At 35.8% G+C, this 17,345-nt stretch overlaps 1 protein-coding gene across 6 annotated transcripts in view; it reads left to right on the forward strand.

The window, feature by feature from the left end:
- Positions 1 to 17,345, forward strand: part of LOC111874402 (broad-complex core protein) — a 174,916-nt gene that overhangs the window by 126,814 nt on the left and 30,757 nt on the right. The window contains exon 7 of one of the 6 annotated variants that reach the window (XM_023869882.2): positions 15,246 to 15,368. The exons of 4 other annotated variants lie outside the window; for them this stretch is intronic. In XM_023869882.2, coding sequence (XP_023725650.1) covers positions 15,246 to 15,368 — 123 coding nt within the window. Of the gene's footprint in view, positions 1 to 3,349; positions 5,488 to 15,245; positions 15,369 to 17,345 lie in introns of those variants that run through there. One more of the 6 variants, XM_023869889.2, reaches the window with a different exon arrangement.

The raw sequence follows: 17,345 nt of genomic DNA on the forward strand, positions 1-17,345 counted from the left end.
CATTACAGAATCCACATATTCCTGCCAGTTTTAATATGTATTTTGTAATCAACAAGTGTGTAACACCGGTCAAAGTTTGACACTTCTCTGGCCATTATCTCCGTAACCATTCAACTTTGGACATAGGTGTTTTGGGTTATATCGGCATACTTTAACATAAGGAACACCCTCCCGAAGTTTGGTCCATTCCTCCTGGGACACCCTGTATATGAAAAAAAAAATGTGATCCTAATGTATAATTTACTGGGAAAAAAGCTACATGGTAACATAATCAGCCAATATTTTCTAAAAAACATGTTTACCAATACTTTTACTTTTAGTTTCAGCCTGAAGGTCAAAATGTACAATGCACCATAAAATGTGCAACTTTTGACAAGTTGTTTGCCAGTGTGCATACTGGCTGAGAAGAACCCTGAACACAATCATGAAAGTGTTTCTTTGTACCATGGCTTAATGGAGCCAGAACCATTTCATTTCTTCCAATAGTAGTATACCACTTCTGTATTAAAATCACAAGCAGTTTAATACAAATCAGTTGACTTTGAAGGATCTTTTTAAAACTTATGTGTGCCTTTACTTTTCCCTCATTTAAGACATGTTGTGTAGTTATTAATTTTATATGTGTATCATTTTATTTTTAAAATTTTTACCTTAATATTTACATAAATTTAACCATTTTAGAGCACAGATTTTGTAGTAAGCACACAGTATAATAATTGAGATCTACTTAAAATTTTATAACTACGTACATACTGTTTACAAATGCTTACAAATTGTTGAAATGTAAAGTATTTCTAATTGGGATATTTTTTAAAACATTTGTGACATTTACATTGATCAGAATAAACTTTAGTTCTAATTTGGTGTGAAACAGAAATAAGATTTTAAATAATTTTATTTGCTGAAGAGTTCTCTTTTATGAGATATACCATATAGTCCAGTGAAAATCAACATTCTGAAGGAATATATTGCTTCCTTCTTCAGTGTCAAAGTGTGAGCCAAGCAAGAAACCAGCATGAAGAAAGCAAAAAGCAGAGCGTGTTTGGCATATTATTCCTCGGCCCTGAAGAAAGAGGTGATATGTTCCTCTTAAATTTGGATTGACTTTCACTGGACTGCAGGGTGTCATGTCCAAGAAGATAGAAAACTCTTCATAGCCAGTGCTATGAGAACCTCAAATCTGACGATTTCATTCAGTGTTTGAAACCACAGTAGTCTTACAGAAACCATGCACTTGTCTAACATTCACGTTTTATTGGGATTGCATTGTTCTTTCATTTGGTGGGATCAGAAATCATCTTCAGGCTCTTGTGAACACATTGATATTTATGTGGACAGTAGTCTCCCCTAAGCCCTAGTGTCTCATAATAATACAGGGTTTTGTGGATTAGCTGAGTAACTGTTGAGTGCTGTAGTAAAGGTCTGTACCACAAAAGTAGATATATCTCACCAAAAATCAGCCTTAGCAATGTGTTTTGAATTATATGGAGTGTAAGATGAAAAATGTCCAGCATATCCAATATCAGGCTTTTGTGAACATAGTAATCAATCTTCATGTCCTTTAAAAGCAAGAAATTTTCTTACCACACCATAATGTAATTCACTTAGTTGTTTGGCTAAATACCAATACTGCATTGTATATAGAAATGTAAATGAAATAAAACTTTACAAAGTGTTTAATGAGTATTTTACTTTAGCTCCTATACACCAACCAGAATAGTAGTTTAACATGTTCCACACCCATGTCCCATCCCTTCTATCTTAATTGTCTGAAACACCTAAGCAACTGGTTGACTCAGTTTTGTTTTTGAGTACAATAATACAGTTGACCATGCAGCTCAGAAGTGGTACATGCAGAACCAGATTTTATGGATTTCTTGACACCTCCACAAAATTCTTGATGATAAACCTGAATTTTTATTGATTTTGATATAACACACAGAACTTTCTTAATACCAGGGAATAGAAGACTTGGCTTATCACCCTTAAACCAAACAGTGTAGGTTAGCCAACAATTTTACTGAACTGTGTGCTATCATGGAATATGACTCTTCTTTGCATGGATGTCATTAGCAAATTACCAGAAAGTGGCATGGCATGAGGTTCTTATTAACTGTTCTGTCACCTTGGAAACGATTTTATTGACCTCTGTTTGGTGTTGATGTCTGGACTGCATAGGGCTTCAGTTTCATCGTGTGTAAGATATATATCTTTAGAGAATCCAGTAAAACTGCAGTGGATTTGTCTGAAGTGGTAGTTTGCATTAACTGTGGTAACCAAGTTGTAATAAATGCCTACAGTGCATCTGTATCTAGAACATCTCAGTTGTATTTGTGTGGAAAGAGTGACATATATATGCAGTCACACATTTACATAACTTATTCTGAAAATGATTCAGTTAACTTTACACTTGTTACATCTTCATATGTATGAAATGATCCAGTCAGTAGACAGAAATGAACTTGTACATTGTGTAATTATGTAAGGAGGAGTTTTGCAATTTGTACCCTTCCTGTAATATCATTAGGATGATAAAATCAATGAAAATGAGATGAGTAGGAACGTATACCATATATATTGAAAATGAGAAATTAATATAAAATTTTGGTTGAGAAATCTCATTGGGAGATCCAGACACTGATGAGAATATATTGGTATTAGTGTGGATGTTAGAGAAATAGGGTGCAGACTGGATTGAACTGTCACAGAATAAGATCAATTGGAGAGTTCTTGTCAATATTGTAGTGAACCTTCAGGTTTCATTAAAGAAGGAAATTTCTCCACAAGCTGCACTACTTTCACCTCTCCAAGGAAGACTCTGTATCATCAAGTTAGTTATTTAGCAAAGAATGTCTTATTTAATCATTGCCACTGATTGACATTTATACCAGGGTGGGTTGTCTTATAACAAAGCCTTCTATCCTCCAACAAGAATGCCTCTTGTGTCTGTGTCCATCTTTTTCCTACTCTGATTTATGTATCTTTTCTTAGTCTCTTCAGCTTGTCTTTGGTGTCTCTAAAGACTATTTTATTTTCTATAGTTATTTCTTAAGATCACAGCAGAATTGTTGTAATCCATATGTAATATGTTTCCGTACTACTGTTTTGTTAATTTCAACTTTTATTGTACTGTTTCTGTTTTAAAATCTTGCCTAGTGTCCCAGTTTCAGATTTTATTCTGCCCTATTTACTGCTAAGTAATCTGTATGAGTTTTAGTTAAGCTTCTTGTACTATGCTTGCATCACTGATCTCATTGTTTACTTCCCTTTCTGTATGAACTGTAATGAGAATTATGTGTTTTAGTATGACCACTCATACATCTGATCCATCACTTTCTGTGTGCCACAGGCTCACCTGAGAGTTGTGCATGGATTGCCACAGCTCATCTCAGTGTCAAGTGCCCACTGTGTTCACGGGATTTTGTCAACAAATCAAATCTCAACATCCATATCCGGGATGTACATAGTGATGAACGAGGACCATTTGCATGTCCACAGTGTGGCAAACAAGTGAAGAATAGGAGCTGTCTTCGTGTACACATGTACCAGCAACATCGAAAAAAAGAGTCCTCTGGAAAGACTGATGTGGACCCTCTTGTTCTGCAACCTTGAGGACACACTTTCTGCATCAGAAAGAAAACATTATAATCCTCTTCAGTGTGAAATTTATCTTGGTTATGAAAAGTCACAAGGGAATATAAAGTGTAAATGTGGATATTGACACATTTCAAAATTGACATGTTTACTCTGATGTCAGATACCAGTGAAATTAGCCACACTGCCATGGTCACTCTTGTCCATTCCAGATATCTTCCTCAATTTCTTTAATCACTGACACACATCTACTAGCAGTATACATTTCTTCTGATGAGCATGGCCCTTGATGGACATACCTACTGTTCTAGCAGCAGGTGTATTAATGTGAAACAGAGAAATATTGAATCGAATCAGAACCAAAACTGTGTCCTTCATGGCTACTGGGTGAGAGTAAAAGTAATCTCATCGACCTTTGCCTATTGCCAACACTGAGAAAGTGTGGCCTTTATCTCCACGCTTCATACATCATCATGGCATTATGCCTAGGCACAGTGATATCTTTACACATTTATCTATTTCTTAATTTGTTTAATTCTGAAATATGTTTGTATCATTACATCATCTGAATACAGTTTTATTTAAAGCCTATGAAATACAGAAAGTAGGCTTAAAATTACCCTGTGTACACTATTCCAAAATCAGTTCCTTGGCATGAGTAGGAGCATGATGTAAGACTGTAACATAAAGAAACAGGATGTCAGGTTGTAGACTGAATTCATCTGGCTCAAGAAGGCTCAAGTACTGTGCTGTTGTGAACATCATAATGAACCTTGGGTTACATAAAATTTGAGGAATTTCTTGACTAGCTGAGTGACTGTTAGATGCTGCAAGATTCTGCTCCTTATCCTGGAAATTATATTTAATGGTGGTTATGGGATAAAAATACTCATAGAAAATTTCTGCCTTAAAATGTTAAATATTTGTTGAGGCATAAAATAAACATGTAAAATCTCAGAGTAGTTACTAGAAAGTTACATGGACATTTTGTTAATTTATTGACAGATACTAAATCTGAATAAAACTAAAGTGTTAAAATTTGATACAATTAATTGAGATAATATGTCTATACATTTAAAGTTTAATGATGAGATATTGCATGAGGAAACCCACGTTAAATTCTTGGGGTATTGAAATTGATAAGACCCTGAATTGGAAGTCACAGATTGAATCGATGCTGTCTAGATTGGGCAAGGCATGCTTTGCAATAAGAAACATGAAATTGTATAGCAATATTGAAACACTAAGGATGATTTACCACGCATACTTTCATTCAATTATGAAATATGGGATAGTATTTTGGGGAAACTCGTTGGAGGCTAAGAAGATTTTTCTTTTACAAAAGAAGGCCATCAGGATAATAATGGGAATGAAACCCAGAGAATCATATAGAACAGTTTTTAAAAAATTAAAAATTCTGACATTGGCCTCTCAATATATTTTATCTTTAATGATACTAATGATAAACAATTTGGGGCTTTATACGTTTAATCATACAATTCATGGTAAATGAAGAAGACAAGTTAGAAACCTACATGTTCCTCAATCACATCTAACAAAGAGGCAAAAAGGGGTCTATTGCATGAGTGTAAAAGTTTTTAATAGTTTGTCTGATTTTTTAATTGAGTTAGTACATAATAAAAAACAGTTTATTGGGAAACTAAAGGATGTATTGCTTCAAAACCCTTCTTATACCGTTAAGGAATTCTTGCTTTTCTGTCAAGACCTACAGCTAAGAAAAAGAGGCGTCTGACAGTGCACACTTCACTAAACGCTATGTCCTTGGCTGTGCTTATATATACTTGCTGCAATTTGAATTGCCTTTTAACTATTGTATGTGTTTTTGACAAGTATGGATTATATATGCTAGTGATGTTATTTGTGAATGTATAAGTGTCCAATGTTTTGTTTGCTTGTTGACATGTTTTATGTTCAGTGCCAGTGGCACATTTATGAATATTTTTAAACGCAAATGTATATGTATGTATGTATACTTTTTTTGGTACACAATTGATATCTCAGCCTTATATTGTTCCTGTGTCTGTTCATACAGATAGTAAGTTGACTTTGAACTGACAGTGTACAAGTTTCATAGCTACTTGCTTATGTATCTCTACTTCAAGCTTTTATAAAATATTTTTAAATTTGTATATATTTTTTTATATTGGCAATTAAATCTAGTGGCGTATTCAAATACTCAACCTTAATTATCATGAGAATGAAAGGCAGTTCATTTGACAGAATTTGCGAGTGTGATATTAGCATCGTCTGACAAACCTTTTCTCTAGCAAGAAGTGTCCATAAAATCCACATTGACTTCACATTTCTGTTTGGATGTAACAAGACAGAGCTGGTATATTTCTGTTATTCTTTAGTTAATCTGAAATATTTCCGGCTGATAAAATGATGGTTCAAGAACAAGAATTTTGTTTTCCATTTCTTTTTATGTTACATTTTCTCCAAATTATGTCATTCGCTGAATAGACCTTGACCAGACATCAGAAAGTGTGCTTACCATAGAATACTTGAACTTGGTGAAGTGTTATGACATTGCAACACAAAGAAACAATTATGTTCCAAAATTTCAACAGATAATATAGTAATGTCTCAATAAGTGGGAATTTACAATTTTTACCAATACAGTGTATGAGTAATATTCACAGAACAGATGTTGGAATTATAAATGTTGCGTTCTGAGCAGGTGAGAGTTTGATGAACAAAGACATAACATATTCCTGTTCATAGTCGTAAGAAATTGATGAAGTACATGCACTGTCAGGTTTTCTATATAGCAATCCCTTTACAAAACCCTCTGTTTTAAAAGGACCAGTGAATGGCCGTAGAATGCTATTTAAACTGCCAGAAAGGGTAAGAATGTCAAGAAGAGTTTTAACAGGTCATATGTGAGGGGTAATACAAGGGCTTTTCAAAGTCATTCTTGTTTATTAATGCCAAATTGGTTACAGTTTTCATTTACTTCTGATGCAAGTTAAGTCATATGTTCACAGAACTCATGTGAAACTGTACAGCAACTATTTCAAGAATGTTATTCATAGGTGTAACTGATACTAAGTAAAGTGACACTTGTGAGTCGCTTGCAGTGGTTGGTGATGTCAGGCAGCCATCTTATCCTCTTGACATTTTCTCACAGGGGAATGACCAAGGAAACAGAAGTTTAATCACTCTTGTTTGTACACCAGTCTGTCTCATCTCCAGAACACAGAACATGTGAAATTGAGTGTCATTCTGTTTCATGTTAATCATATCTTTGCAGATTTGCATGCATTAATGGAATCCTATAGAGACAATCCCAAAGAAGGTTTATGTTTAAAAATAATAAGTTAAATGGTGTAATTTAGTTAATAATGTTTCCTGGTTCATTTCTCTTTTTCATTCTTTTTACTTATTTAAAACTGTCCCCTGATTTGTTTTAGGTCTGGTATGAGCTGATACAGATTTTTTATGTTCCTTCCTAAAAGATCTTATTTCCACAATATAAAATATTAGACATTGGACCATACCTACAACTTGTTGAATGCCCTCCCAAATTACAGTGTGGCTGTAAATTGAATTATTTAGTGCATGTAAGTCCATATTTAAGACATGATTAGTAATTAATATCTCTCATATAAATGTATGCTTTGAATAGCGGTTTCTGAAGGTGTTTGAAGGATAAGTTATTTGTTTAATTAATTTGGGGGGGGGGGCACATGATCATCATTTAGGAGAAGCAGCTGTTGTGTCATATATTTTTAAATTGATATTTGAACCCAAAGTGAAAGGAATGTAAATCAAAGCCATAACACTTTAAGTTCTTTTGTATTTTAACTTCCTAAAATATTGCATTGTGTAATGCATAGAGTAATGCCAGTGACTCAATATGTGAATTATAGAAAGAAAAAATTGCTGTTTGCATCGTGTTCATGTTTAGTACAGAATAGTAACTCAGAGCTAATCAAAACTAAATATTGATTTATTATAAACGATTGTACATTTTAAATTAGCTCATTAAACATCTGTTACATGGTGATGGGAATGAAACAGAAAATTCCTTTCTTCATGTGTGAATGTGTGTGTTGTTCTATCTGTGCAAATGTGTATATGGGTGTGTGTCTGTTAATAGATACTGAGGTAATTGTGTATGAAGTGGTTACTGGGTGTGTTTAATTTTTTGGAAGACCAAGGTTAGTGCTCCGGTTCTGGAAATTATGGTACAGGAAGAGGAGAACAGGGTCCTGATTTAATTAATGATATCTTTTTTAACTGCAGTGACTAAATTTTGTTGACTGAATAATGAATTGGACAGGATATAACAATGACATATTTGTATGTACTATTATAATTTTTCCAGGAGAAACTGAGGAAAACTTGTCAGGATATCCAAACTCCAGGCAAAGACTGAACCCCAGGAATGCATTTCTTGAATAAATTCTAGTTCATATTATTAATTTTTTACACTTAACCACTCCATCCTTTCCTTCACATAGGTCATTGGTAATAGAAAATTGGTCTCCAGTGGAATACACATGTTTTTCTGAATGTATTCATAGTAGTTTTTAATTTATGACCAGTACAGGTATATTATGACAGATGTAAACTGACCGTTATGAAGCTAATCACACAGAATGGAGTCAGAATTCTTTTCCTTGTATTTTGTTAGTATACATTATGTTGGATGATTGAAACAAAAGTTATAGATATGAGGTTTTCACAGTGGTAACCACAGAGAGATCTTATGAAACTTTACCGACATTTTGGAAAATCGTACTGTCGCTAATTTTCAGGGTTGAGGTGTAAGTCAATCAAGGAAATAAGCAAATAACAAGCTGAGTGAGCTACACATGGAGAAAGTGCTACTGGTACAGCCCAAGTTTATGTATACCTCCCATTGGTCAGTCATGCCACTATTTCTTCTGTCCTCTGCCATCGCTATACTCAGTAAAAAGAACGGCTCATCTTTGGGCCTCCATTCTTTTACTCTTCTCATTGTTCCTTTGGTTCACTTAAGGCTCCTACCCTGGCCTGTATCCATACCACTTTTCCCATGCATGCTCACTCTGCTTGTCCACTTTCTTGGCTTACTTTTTAATGCTGAAGAAGGAAGTAGTACATTCAACAATTTTTAATGTGCACCCCCCTCAACTCTAATCATAGAAATCCATCATGTAGTTTCAGGGATGGAACATGCTGGTAGACAGCATGTATTTTCATTTATGCACTTTTTTATGAAGAAGGCATACAAAATTAATACTGTATAATGCCACAATGAAATATATATGATTCTTATTCACATAGACTTTGTAACAAGTATGGTGATTATGACTGTAAGTAAAGAGTTATATTTTCTTGGATGAAATATGGTGTAGTCCTGTAAAAGCCAACCATGGAACATGTCACCCTGAAGATGTTGACTTTCTCCATACTACATGGCATTATATCCCAGAAGATAGAACTCTTCATAATCACTGCTATGAGAACCTTGAATCCTCATCATTGTAAATGATTATTCTTTATTTGGCATGTATAATTATCATACATTTAACTTATATAGATCTGATTTCATAAAATCTGTTCATCATTGCTTCAAATTGATAAACCATGAAAGATTAATCAGTGAAGTTACTGCAGGCTGCACAGCCAGGATTCCTATTAGGGGGGGAGTCTTTCTGTGAGTCGCCACCTCATACCACGACACAATAACCTTACCAAAGATTTGGTGAATCACTTCAAGGTGTATCCCTTGTCAACTTAACTTCCTGACAAATCCCTATACAATCAAACTAGTATTGGATTATTTTTATATCTGGAGAGTAGTTTCTCACTTAGACAATGATGTATCTTAATTGTATAAAATAATTTTATTGAAATATATCAGTTCTTCTTTAATCATTAAATCTGCTATCAGCTGTCATGATTTGTAGAGCTTGCTCTTGACTTTACTTAGCTCTTTCCTTGCCTTGAACAAGATAACTTGCTCAGAAGTGCTGATCACTTCTGCTGTGAAGAATGTTAGTGTTTAACAGTGTTAGTAGAATGAAGATCCCTCCCATCATCATCATCCTCCATTGACATTTCCACTAGGGCAGGTTTTGGCAATCCCTCCCATTCTTTTCTCTTCTTCCATAAGCCCACATTTTGTAACTATGTCCTCTCTCCTTTCATAATCTCTTTAATATATCTTCCTTCAGTGTGTCTGCTGTGGTTATTTATTTGCCATCATCATTTTCGATGTCTCAGAGGAATCCCTTTGTCATCAATGAATGTTCATATTTACATTTACAGTGAAACCACACTTAACGAGCACCTCTCATAACGAGTAATTTGCATAATGAGCAAAATAAATTGTAAAAAAATGACTTGCTTAACAAGCGACGTTTCACATAACGAGTGACAAAGGGGAAGTCCCAGATTGTCCGCTTGCTACATCAGTCTGTGTTTAGCACTCGTTCCGCTAGCATCTTAGTGTCGCTTGTGATCACACATTTTTCCCAACTTGTGTTCAGACATATTATTTGTGATTTTTTTTTTGTACAAAGTTTAATAACCCTTTCAAAAATGTCCCCGAAGAAAAATCCACAAAAAGACAGCCATAAGAGAATAAAAATGACCATAGAAATGAAACGTAAAATCATTGAAAAGCAAGAACGAGGTGTGAGCGTGGCTGATCTAGCACACACATACAGTCGGTCTACATCAACGATTTGCACTATCCTCAAGAACAAGGACAAGATTAAGGAGACAGATGCTTCAAAGGGAGTGACAAGAATATCTGCGCAACGGTTACGTATTCTCAATGATGTTGAAAGGTTGCTCCTCATATGGATAAACAAAAAGCAATTGCAAGGTGACACTATTAACGAGAACATAATTTGTGAGAAGGCAAAAGTGATTTTCGCCGACCTCGTTAAGAAGACACCAGGATCATCAACGGTCGAAGAAGAAGCATTTAAGGGAAGCCACGGATGGTTTGAGAAGTTTAAGAGAAGATCCGGCATCCACAGCGTTGAAGCAGCAAGCTCCGACACAAAGGCGACTTCAAGAAGCTCGTAAATTCTGAGGGTTACCTGCTGCAACAGGTTTTTAATTGTGACAAGACGGGTCTCTTCTGGAAAAAGATGCCGAAGCGAACCTATATAACAGCAGAGGATAATACATTGCCCGGCCATAAGCCAATGAAAGACTGTCTCATGCTGCTATTTTGTGCCAATGCAAGCGGCAATTTGAAAAGTAAACTGCTGCTTGTTTACCATTCAGAAACTCCACGAGCCTTCAAGAAGTGTAAAGTCCAGAAGAGCAGGCTAAATGTGATGTGGAGGTCCAACAACAAGGCTTGGGTGACACGTGACCTTTTTCCTGGTTGGATCAATGAAGTGTTTGATCCTTCTGGGAAAAAATATTTGCTTGAGATGAATCTGCCACTCCATGTCTTGCTTGTTATGGACAACGCTCCTGCCCATCCTCCAGACCTACAAGATGACCTCCTTGAAGAATTTAAATTCATCAAGATCCAGTTTCTGCCTCCCAACACCACTATGTTACTCCAGCCTATGGACCAGCAGGTTATTTCTAACTTTAAGAAGCTGTACGCTAAAACACTCTTTGAGCGTTGTTTTGAGGTGACTGAAGGGAACAATCTCACTCTCAGAGAGTTTTGGAAATATCACTTCCACATNTTTGCATCATACAGTGAGAAGCATCACCCTAATAAGGCAGTGGCTATGCGTGCTACATATTTATTTAATGATAATGCTGTGTCGTATTTTCACCAAATTTTGAAGCATCGGCAAAAACAAATGTCTCTAGACAGCTTTCTAGTAAAAAAGAATTAGATATGTATCATAAATAATAAACTAATTGTTTATATGTATATATAATTTTCTTTGAATAAACGTTATACATAAAATTTGTTGAGTATTTTTTTGGCATGGAACACATTATCGTATTTTACATTAATTTATATGGGAAAAATTGTTTCGCTTTACGAGTGTTTTACATTACAAGTAAGATTCTGGAATGAATTACGCTCGTTAAGCAAGGTTCCACTGCATTTTCACTTCATGGATCCAATCATCTCCCCTTGGGGCTGGATATAAAACATGTCACACATTACAAATTCATGATGACTACACATCATACGTTCTTGGTCCAATAAAATATATAATCAGGCCTCACGCAGACAGCACAAGTTGTCAAGACAACACGCATAGGCCATGGAAAAACCACTGTCAAATTCACACCTTGCCATTCGACACACACACTGGCAAGCCATATCATCAATACAGTTTCATTATAACATGTTAAAATTAATAACAAACACAGACATCATACATACAACCACACTTACAACAAGCAAGTCTCAACAACGTATTGTCACGTATTGGGCGTATAACGCAACATGTCACAGTATAATACAAGCACACAGACCATTTATTAACTCTTAACTTTTGAGCCTCTTGCATGCTCAACAAATTTGTCAAAAGAGTAAAATGAGTTACATATTCCCACATACCATTCATTTTATCAATTTTACTAGTAGTGCTCCTACTCACTATGTTGCCTAATATCTTCGTTTCATGTAGAGTACAGCCTTCTGGGTTGTAATCTCATATTGTTCAGCGCGGGTCTGACATATTGTAAGGACATATCGCCTCCAGCTTCTGGTTCAAAAGTAAGCAGGCTACAAGCTGAATGGCTGAGCTTGTCAATGAACATCTATGAAACAGGATTTTATATACAAAAAATATGAGTAACAAGAAAAGACCTGAAAGCACAAAATTGAGACAGTAGGTAATAGTGGAATGGTCTGTAAAAACACTGTATATTTTCTTTCCTGATATTGTGAAATATTAGAGTGACCTTTTGTTGTCACTGAACTTAGTGAAGTAAATTTTATAAACATGCTTAAAATAAAGTTATAATATGTCTTTCTGAGACAGTCTCACATCATACAAAAAGATGAAATTTATGACCCATTATTGTAAATTAATATTCTGTATTTCTGGTTACTAGTTTGCAAAATCAACTCATGCCAGGTGAATTGGCAGCCATAGTTTTCAAGCCCTGCTTGTAATTAAAAACTATTTTAAACCAAAGTTGTGGAACTAAGTAAGTGATACATTTGTATTTCATATATATTTAATTATATTTTATCTTTTTAAGAAATTCCCAGAAGAATGTGAATTTACATTCTAACTCATGCTTAAAATAATAATGAATTTACATGGCACATGATGATGAACATGGTTATTATTCATAATTTGAAATCACAGATAAGAAATTTGAATGCTGTATATTCTGTCCAAAGTGGAATACTTAATTTCTGCCTTTTTTTACTCGTAAGATAAAATGAGGTTTTAATATCTCTAGTCCAGACACAAATACACTGCTTTATTGAACATCCCTGTGATTGTCATTACTTTACCTGGGGGTCACATGGAATTATATGAAAATAAGACAAATGCCAGAGAGTCTCACAAGAAAATTTTGTAGTTAACAAATTTAGTCTTTTGTTGTTCTAGCAGTTTATTTGTGCAGCAATTATCATTTGAATTTACTTTAATTTTATAAAATTGTTTTTGTGAATGACCACCCCCAGAAACAAAATGTACAGATAATTTCAGACCCAAGAAACTGACCATTGAATCTTTAGTACCATAATAATACTTGCACAGTTACTAATAATGCTAATTTTATGTTTTGTGGTGCAGTTATAAGTATGAAAAGTTGATAGATACCTTTTCTTAATAGTAAGTAGATTATCTACAGACCCAGAAAATTTCAGTTCTTACAAGTATATGTGTATGGTGATATTATACTACTTTTTGTAAACTGTGTGAGAAAGTAAAAGTGATAGCACCTAACTATCACTATTAATTTTTTTTTTGCAAGTCATAATTTAGATAGTAGATACTATAGGGTTCTGACAGTGGTGTATAACACACAGAGATACTGGATTTTTGGAGTTTGTCCATCATGTGGATTCTAAATAACTCAGAAAAAACACAACGTTTTGGAAACAGGATATGTTTCCATCTTGAAATGAGAAAGGACACCTACTCTGTTGATTCCCTTATAAAGATACCCTTAATCACTAAACAACAGACATTACAAAACACTAAAGCTATAAATACCTGAGACCAGACTAAGTCCATGAGAGCTAACACGAAAAATAATCACTGAAAATTGTTCCAAGTATGCACATGCATGGAACAAGGATAAATAGAGAGGTAGAAATTTATGCCACGAAACCAAACTAATAACCATGTCCAACAACCCCAAAACATGGAATACAAAGGAGAACTAGTGAAAACTAATAGTGTCTACTACTAGCATCATCAATGGAGTAAATCGCGCCTATCTAATTTAGAACCTAATGGAAATCAATAAAGTATATATCATATCATACAGATCTTCTCTGAGAATTGGTGACTTCATTGCTGATAATGGGGATCCAGATGGGAGAAAAGTCCAAACTGGGTTGACCGAGCATGCCATGTAGGCCACTTCTTTGTATTTTCTATACCTGTTGTGACTTTCAATATCCAAAATCCTAGCTTCATCCCAGCCTACCCTATGCCCCTCTTCATAGGCATGTTGAGCTAATTTTGATTTTTCTAGAAGACCTTTGAGGTTATGCCTATGTTCACGGAGCCGCACAGCCAGAGGTCTGGCTGTTTCGCCAATGTAGCTTCTGCCACATTCACATGGAATGCTATAGATGCACTGTGCCATCTGTTGTGGATCTCTTTTCAGTCTGGTTTTCATGAGAGAGTTCCTAAGAGTGTGTTTTGTTCTGAAGATGGTCTTAATGTTGTATCGATTCCCTATCCATTTAAACTTTTCAGAAACACCCTTCACATATGGAATATATACAGAGCACAGAGACTTTTCCTCTTTCTTCGGATGACTACTGCCCTTGGAATTAATGACCAAGTCAAAGAAACTTTGGGGATAACCATTCAACTGAAGATCGTGTCTCAGGTTGTTAATTTCTTTGACCAAATTTTGTCGATCTTGGCATATGGTGGAGGCTCTGTCGTGAAGACTTTTAATCTGTTCTCTTTTTACATGTGGCAGATGGTTAGATTTGAAGTTGAGATACCGGCCAGTGTGGGTGGGTTTCCTGTAGACTTGTGTGACTAGTGCCGTCTCTTTCCTGATGACCAGAACATCCAGAAAGGAAATTGCATTGTCTGACTCAGTTTCCATAGTGAAGCAGATGGTATACCTTAAACTATTGAGGCCTCGTGGTCCAGAGAGATTACAGAATTTCTTTGACCACTTGGAACAATTTGTAGTGTATATTTTTCTTGTTAGCTCTAATGGACTTAGCCTGGTCTCAGGTGTTTATAACCTTAGTGTTGGTTGTCCAGTGATTGAGGCTAGCTCTTTCTAAGGGACCCAACAGAGTAGGTGTCTTCCATCACCTGAGGACAGAAACAGATCCAGTTTCCAAAACGTTGTGTTTTTTCCAAGTTATTTAGAATCCGGATGATGGACAAAGTCCAAAAACCCAGTATCTCTATGCATAATTTAGCCATTCCTTCATTGTACAGTACAGCACACTTTTAGCTTGGTGGTGTATTAAATTGTACTTTTATATTAAAAGGTAAAGCTTTCATGAAACTAACACAATGCTCTTTCTTCCACAGGCATGGCACGAAAATTTCCTTGCCTCCAGTGTAATCGTGAGTTTGTGAACAATCGTAACTTGACCGTACATATGCGGGATGCCCATGGGGAAGATCGTGGCCCATTTAGCTGTCCATACTGCAGTAAGCTATCTAAGAACAGAAGCAGTCTCCGTAATCATCTGTATAACATTCACAGTGTGCGGGCAAAGGCTGTGTCAGAAACCCAGATGACAAGAACACTTAGAAACCAGCATTTTGAATAGCTCTTCACGTTATGCTTAATTTAAAATACTTATTGGATGAAGACATTTGTGGTGTCTCGTTGATGTGTGAATGAATTATGTGATGAAGCAACTTACATTACCTTAGTCCAAATATCTCTGCATCCTTCCTCTGTGTGAGTTACACAGATGGTGAAATAATTGATAATTCATATTTATTACTCAAACTGAAGGTATTAAAGTGTTCCTTTTAATACTGATATATGTGTATGTTCAAAGTGCAAGTCAATTTAATGCAAATATGAAAACATGTTTGTGCAAACATTTTTTGCTGTCACACGTTTGTAAAACTACAACAGGAAAATGATTTAGAAGTTTTCAATAAAATTTATCAGCAAGACTGCCAAAGATATTTTTGTATGTCTTTTGATAAGGCAATTAAGATGAACAGCCTAAATCAATTTCACGTTTAGTAGATGTATCCAAGCAATGATGCTCTCAGAGACATAATATAATAAAGATTTGCATGCATTTCCATCAGTATAAAATATGTAATGATTTTTATACAGAATTTTTTAATATCTTTAGGTACATTGTGTCATAGTGTTCCATCTCAGCGTTTGTAATAATAAACACTTCTCCTTTTCCAGTTTTATCTCCTTCTAGGTGCTACATAGTAGAATGTACATGTATCAATTTCTTAATCATCCTGTTCTAAATGTAAGAATTCTGATATATTTTCCTGAAATGTATGCATTTCAATATGTTTGTTCATATTTTACTTTATCTCTGACTCACAGTTTAGCAGGAAAGTTTGTTGTGAACATTTTCATGAAGCTCGCTATGGCTAATGTCCTAGGTTCAGTAAATTCTTTGTTGTGCAACAAGTGGATGAAACTAATCAATTATCATGTTCCGTCTAACCCGTTGTGTTAGACAGAACATGATAATTGATTAGTTTGATTACACAACAGGAGCATTCCATAAAGAAAGAAGTGAATAAAAGTGTGTAATTTTGTTGAACAATGTAAGTTTTAGTATATGACACATGTGGGATTTGTCGATGTTTCAATAGACAACCACTTCGGAAAGTTTGCGGGCCCTGAAAAAGGCCGTTTGTTCCACCATGGTAGATAGTTTTAGAGCCGTTCATCTGGTCTCTCTGGCCGGTGATGTAGGGCTGCGTGCGCCAGTAGAAATAGATGTTGGCTACGGTGTATTGGCTAATGTTGCAGCAGCTGAGTTAGTTGTCTGGCTGCAGTGCAGCAGTTGCCAGAAGTTGCCTAGTCGCAGAGCGTGGTTGCTGGAAGATGACTGGTTGCTGGAGTGGCGGCAGCTGAACCAGTTGCCCAGTGTGTTGGGCATGACCGCCGGAGATCCAAGGCAGCCATCCCTGATGCAGTGAAGAGCCGATGACTCCGAAGACTGATCGTTCTGGACTAAGTGCGATGGCTGACTGGCTGATGTGGTCACTGAAGATTGCTCAAGTCAAAGTCAAAGTAATGTTGCAACTGACGGTCAGTCAGTCTGTCTGTCTTGGTGTCGAGCACCAGCTGGGGCTCATGACCAGATATTTTCTTCTTTGTGAAAGTTGCTGTCCTGTCCATTTGGGGCGCCCTCTGACAAGAGGTCGGCTCTCTCATTTGTCAGTCTTAGTCAGCCCATTGTCAGTATTGACATATCTACAATTTAATTCTAGTCTTAATTACTATTTCTGTGTACAATAATTACAAGGCCTCTGTCAATCCAGGCGTTGTACAGCAGATGATGCCCTATTTCTAGTAGTAATCGCTACCACGGCAGTCTAGTCACTTGAACGGTCGTATGCCTGAGTGCCGCCAAGTTTAAGCCTCTTATACATTCTGTGGCGGTCTTCGCCTTGTCCGATGTTGCGAAC

The sequence above is a fragment of the Cryptotermes secundus genome, unplaced genomic scaffold, assembly GCF_002891405.2.
Source record: "Cryptotermes secundus unplaced genomic scaffold, Csec_1.0 scaffold251, whole genome shotgun sequence".
NCBI classification, from domain to species: domain Eukaryota; kingdom Metazoa; phylum Arthropoda; class Insecta; order Blattodea; family Kalotermitidae; genus Cryptotermes; species Cryptotermes secundus.